This window comes from Sclerotinia sclerotiorum, genomic scaffold (genome assembly GCF_000146945.2).
Source record: "Sclerotinia sclerotiorum 1980 UF-70 scaffold_4 genomic scaffold, whole genome shotgun sequence".
Taxonomy (NCBI): Eukaryota; Fungi; Ascomycota; class Leotiomycetes; order Helotiales; family Sclerotiniaceae; genus Sclerotinia; species Sclerotinia sclerotiorum.
In genome coordinates this window covers 889952-895951 of record NW_001820832.1, presented here as the reverse complement: position 1 = coordinate 895951, position 6000 = coordinate 889952, and the positions used below count along the sequence as shown (strand labels likewise).

Genomic DNA, 6000 nt, shown 5'->3' with positions numbered 1-6000 from the left:
ACAAAGAGTGAATTGAATCAATTGATTAAATATATATCTACCGCGTAGCTTCTACTTCTACCTAACATCAGCATCAACAGCAACATCTTAAATCTACCCTACCCCAAAAAATAATAAATAATAATTCAAACTATATATAATAAGATGATCTAAAATCAAGTCGTATAGTGATAGATAGACAGATCAATCATCATTGCACTAGGTTTCAGATGCTAGGGAGATGGATAGGTATGTGTTTGGTTTAGTTTGATTTGGTTTGATAAGTAGAAATTGAGTTTTCATATTGTGAAGTGATAAATTGAATTAAATTTGAAAATTGAGAATTGATTTGTTTTATAAGGGGTTTGAAAAGTATTTGGGGTGTATTGTTGAGTGGAGTTGTATTGTTTTGTATTATTTTGAAATTTGTTAAAAGGAATGACCTTACACAGGGAATAGTGGGAAGCTGATAGGGCAGAACTGAGGCTATATTGGTCTTGTTGTCACGATTCATTAATTCACGTGACCTCGAGGACCTTGAGGACCGAAGGGTCCCAAAGGTCCTCAAAAGATGATATAGGGTATATAAACACTCATTTAGTCTCGTAGTTAAGGAGCTTTGTGCTCAACTTAGTTATCAATTAGTTTACCTACATTCTACTTGATCTAGTAACGACTTCACTTCCAAGTGAAGACCAGTGATAAAGCCTTAACCCACAACTACCAACCAGACGAAACCTTAGGCAGCCGCTGCCTCCAGTATAGTATCGTTACACTTGTATATAAATCACACATTATCTAAGTTCTACGGAAGTGCGAAGCTCTCCTACAGAGAGCTTCTCAATCTAGTCCTAATAGGACTAGTGCCCTGTGCATGTGCTACGCAGGAACCATTCACTTTAACAAAATTGATGATTTTTTTAAAGAGAGAGAGAGGGGGGATTTTTGTTACGAGGTTTGCCGTCTAGATCACGTGGAAGTGCTCTAGGCTCTCGAAGTGGTTTATAACTAGGCGTCAAGCAGGGACTTAAGTAATGACAATGATGCAATTCGTAACTAATAGTAGAGTATACTAAATGATTGATCTTGAGCACGAAGCTCTTTACAAAGGGAATCCATCTTGATTATATAGACCTTCGTGCCTCGTTAAAAAACCGATGGCTATAAACCCGACAATTCGATCACCGCAAAACCGATCTCGATTTGTCGGTTTCTTGATCATGTGATCAAGAACGTGACCTATGTCACTGTCCGACGTAACAATAATTTCTTTAATATATTTGATATTTAATTTTATATAAGAAATTATAGTTTTTGCAGGGATTTGGACAAGAATTCGAACAATATATAGTGAGTAAATTCCAGAATTCTTACTTTAATATTTGAATTTCTTGATATTGAAAATATCTTTCTACTGAATTAAACGAATCTAATTTTTTCGGTCTGGTATAGCGGGGTCTATGGGGAAGGCAATGACAAAGTACACCGGTACCTAATTAACTAATAGCTACCCAACCAAACCAACACTAAATAATACAGCCTCACCGATACTCTAATAGAAGAAGATAGAAAAAGTAAATACTCGGCGAGTAGAGTAGATTACTAAATATGGACGAATGTAATTTATATAGACTATGTATACTATAAAGAAAATCGAGATATCATACGATTTTTCATGGGGGATGCACGACAGGGTCTCGAACGTGGATTTGGAACCTAGGTTCCGTGCCCTTTTGCATCTGTCTGAATGAGGCGTGAGATAGGGCGGATTAACGCTTGATAGGCTTGATATGATGGAAAACCTCCACGTTGGGATCGTCGGCTTGTTTGCCGGATGTACTGTAGAGGGGTTATAGAGGATGCTGATGCGGGTGGATGGTTTGAAGAATTAGCTATCTACTTGTAGATGAGCTGAGGCGTTGGTGGCTGCTATGCTACTTGTTTGTCAGTGACTGCAGTGCTTCCGCGTTCTAGCGTGAATCCGGGTTGTATTCTGGTGTCTTTGATGGTCACTGGTGGGTGGTTTGACAGCTGATCGACAGAGGTTGTGAACATCGAAGTTTGTACGACAGTATGGGATGAAATGGATATATACTCCGTATAAAGTACTATGGTAGGAGTTGTTGCGGCAAGGAGGGGAAGATTATGAACTGGGGAGAGAAGGCTATCCAAGAGTCAAGAGGCTTCAATTGGTCTCAGAGCAGCGAATGGTGTGGCCAAAAGGAAAAGGACAAGGGGGAAAATGATGTGCAAAATGCTTCTATGCCGGGGTCATGGGTCTGGGTCGACTCGGTTCTTTGGCTTTTATGGAGTAAAACCTCCATAAAATGGAACAATCATAGTACCTAGTTATGCCATCCGCATGGGTGGAAAAGGAAGGGAACCAGTGAAATTACAGCTTGATAATGTGCTGGCGTGGTGGAAGGCGAGATTAGCAGTGATTAAAAGATTAAATGCTACGGAGTATTGAGATTCGCATGGAAAGTTACGATGAGAGAGAGAGATTCCGAGCTTCTCAGCTGGAAGAGATGGATGGGGGATGGGGGAATGGGATGTTCATATTGATATTTACTACCTAGTTAATAAAAATAATAGAACTAATCAACTAATGACTTGTTTTCTCTCCTCTGCGGAGTAGGAGTTTTGATCTGATGATAATAATACTTCTTCGATTTTCTATCTTCTATCTTATTGACCATGGGTATTTTTAGTTCTGTGTTTTGTCCGACTTCTTTCCGTCCTTGATATTTAATAAATACATCAATATTGACTTTGCTACGACAACTTTATTTACTTCATCTGCGACACAGACCGACCGAGTGCACACCCCAAAGGAATCAACAGCATTACTGTGTCTACCCTTTTACCCTTCTTCCCTACTACCCTTCAACAAAACTCTCCGAATGCCGTGTGTAATCATTGTACAGCATTATATTTGAATCTTCAACGACCTTACTCATACGCGGCTTCACCCATCACAAGAGGTTCGACATCGAAACATCTGCGAAACGTCCGGAAGGGGTTTAACGACTCTACTTTCTCAGAAGACAAGGCTCTTGGGCCTGAGAGGAAGAACCATATTCAACAAATTCCAAATGACGATAGGCGATCTCAAAACACGATTCCGAGCCAAATTTCAGCGAAGACATTCCCATACTGCCTCGATAATATCCGTGAAAGATGAAGAAGAAAAGATTCATCCTGCGGGAGGAGAGAATAAAGTGACCACGCGCAGTTTACGATCAAGAGCAAGTTTTAGGTTACATCGAACATCAATATATGGAGGGTCAACAAATGGTTCATCGAGGAACGGTTCAGGTTCTGGGCATAGGGATAGCATGGTTGAAGATCAAAGTCCAAGTCAGAGCCAAAGTCAGAGTCAGAGTCAAAGTCAAAACCAAAGTCGAGATTCCAAAGAAGCATCAAACCGCGAAGAAATAATTCCAGTCCATGATTTTCATGACGATAATAATAATAATGGTAGTGGGATGGAAATGGGTGCAGAAAGAGGAGATGGAGGAGAAGATAGAATTGGCGCGGAACTAAGGTTAAACTTTCGAAATAGTATGAGTAGCGATCTGCAACATCCTTCACACTCACAAAACAAACTAACAACTTCACTACCAGGTGCACCTTCAACCCCAAATTCCAAACAACAACCTTTCATCAATCCCGAATTGATCATCGAAGAGGAAATTAATAAATACGATAGTTTTTCTACATCAACGGATTTTCCCACTCCGAATACAGATATACCAAGAGTTTTGGAGGAGGACGAAGAAGAGGAAGAAGAAAAGGATGAAATTCAGCATCAGCCGCAATCAGAATCGAGAGAAGTGAAATTTGGTAATTCAACACCACAAAGCCCTATCAGTCCAATTAATCATACCCACCAATCTACGCCTCGAAAACCCGAATTATCAAGACGCCAAAGCTTACTTCCTCATCAACAAACAAAATTAATCAAGACTTTATTAGAGACGGATTTACCAGCACAACCTCAAGTCAACCCACCAACTGGAGGAACCGTTGGTGTCGATTATTTTTCCAATCACGGTCCTTTAACGATAAGCGCAGCGATGGTTACTCGAAAGATATGGGTTAAGAGGCCTGGCGCCTCCGCGACCTTGGTTACTATACATGAGGATGATTTGGTCGATGATGTGCGAGAGATGATTTTAAAGAAATATGCCAATTCATTGGGAAGAAGTTTCGATGCTCCCGATGTTACTTTAAGGATTGTACCAAGGGAGCAACAAAGGCAGGAAAGGACTTTGGGCCCGGAGGAACCCATGAGTCGAACGCTCGATGCTTATTTTCCTGGTGGTCAATCAGTGGATGAAGCCTTGGTAATTGATGTTCCTGCGCGAAGGACACCGAAACCCTCTCCTAGGCCTAACGTGCACCCGGTATATTATGAAGAAGGACGACCTACTGAAGCTGGATCGGATTACTTTCCTCCTATGCCAATCCCCGTTCCTTCTCCAGGCTTACAACATAGTGTCCCGGTCCAAAATGGAAATCAACATTCAGCTCCATTATTAGCGCATGCCATGTCTGTACTTACCACCGGTCATGTACCAGCTTTACCATCTCCATCAGCTCCAAGAAGACATCATAGCTCGAGACCAAGGATAGGACGGACTCATACTTCATCTCCTACAGTCATTAGTGGACATACCCAAGCTCCTATTACAAACAATGGTACGCAATTTCAACGTGGTGGGAGATCAAGAACTCACTCAAGTGCCTCAGAAAAATCCGCGGTGCCTCCAGCCCCTCCGCTTCCGACTCCGCCTGCGCCAAATCAGGATCTTGCACCCCAGCGAGTCGCTACACCCCCTCCGAGAGTATCATCCCCTCGACCACAAAGAAGAGCTAAGAAGAAAGCTGGTGTTGATCACCCTTCATTACCAGCAGGCATGCTCAACGGCGCAGTTCCACCGATTAATGTCCTCATTGTCGAAGATAATATTATCAATTTAAAACTCCTCGAAGCCTTCATGAAACGTCTCAAAGTCCGCTGGCAAACCGCCATGAATGGTCGCGAAGCAGTAAATAAATGGAGAGGTGGTGGTTTTCATTTAGTACTAATGGATATTCAACTTCCTATCATGTCTGGACTTGAAGCTACAAAGGAAATTCGCAGATTGGAGAGACTTAACAGTATTGGAGTTTTTAGCAGCAGTGCAAGTAGTAGTGCGCCTAGCGAAAGGGAGTTGGAGGAGGAGCCATCAGACGGGGATAAGTTGCCAAGCACGGTACTTTTTAAGAGTCCAGTTATTATTGTGGCTTTGACAGCTAGTTCATTGCAAAGCGATAGACATGAGGCATTGGCGGCCGGTTGTAATGATTTCTTGACCAAGGTTTGTTTAGCCCTCATATTTTATTCATCTACTCATTGATATGCTAACACATTCCAAATAGCCCGTTAACTTCGTCTGGCTCGAACGTAAAGTCATGGAGTGGGGATGTATGCAAGCACTAATCGATTTTGATGGTTGGAGGAAATGGAAGGACTTCAGTTCCCAACAAGCAGCGGAAAAGGATGCGACTGATGCGAAGAAGAAGGATGCTCAAGGGGTGGTGAAAGCAAAGAAGAAAAATAGAAATTCTGGGAGCTTGAGTGGATTAATAGGACAAGGGGGAAGTAGTACGAAATTGAGTTTGTTGGGGCAAGGTGGCGGGGGAGTCGATAATGAGGTGGTTGTGGGATGAGAGAGTGACCTTAATCTAAGATCTAAAGTACGGAGGGAGATTACGCGGTTTTGACACTTGAGACTCGACGTGACATAGCATATAGCTTTGACGATGGAACTTTCTTTTGTTTTTTTTCCTTCTGGTGGCATTACTTCAAGCAGGAAGTTTCTTTTTCTTTTGTCGCTTTAGATCATGGGTCTGGATTGCGGACTTTGTTAGGTTTTGGGTTCGGATTATAATGGGTAGGAGCCTAAAATATACACATGTCGTGAGCCGGTGGGACGACTGGCGTTAGGGATGGCTGGTTTTAATTGATGGTCT

The 6000-nt window shown here is 42.0% G+C and overlaps 2 protein-coding genes across 2 annotated transcripts; both read left to right on the top strand.

Annotated features, from left to right (window-relative positions):
* Positions 1-2124: 2124 nt before the first annotated feature.
* Positions 2125-2328, top strand: SS1G_03430 (predicted protein; the record flags this gene model as incomplete). Its single annotated transcript, XM_001595291.1, has 1 exon — positions 2125-2328. One exon carries the CDS (start codon positions 2125-2127, stop codon positions 2326-2328), a length of 204 nt encoding a protein of 67 aa, XP_001595341.1.
* A 746-nt stretch (positions 2329-3074) lies between these two features.
* SS1G_03429 (hypothetical protein) lies at positions 3075-5697 on the top strand (the record flags this gene model as incomplete). The annotated part of the gene is made up of 2 exons (XM_001595290.1): positions 3075-5345; positions 5407-5697. 2 exons carry the CDS (start codon positions 3075-3077, stop codon positions 5695-5697), a joined length of 2562 nt encoding a protein of 853 aa, XP_001595340.1.
* Positions 5698-6000: the final 303 nt, after the last annotated feature.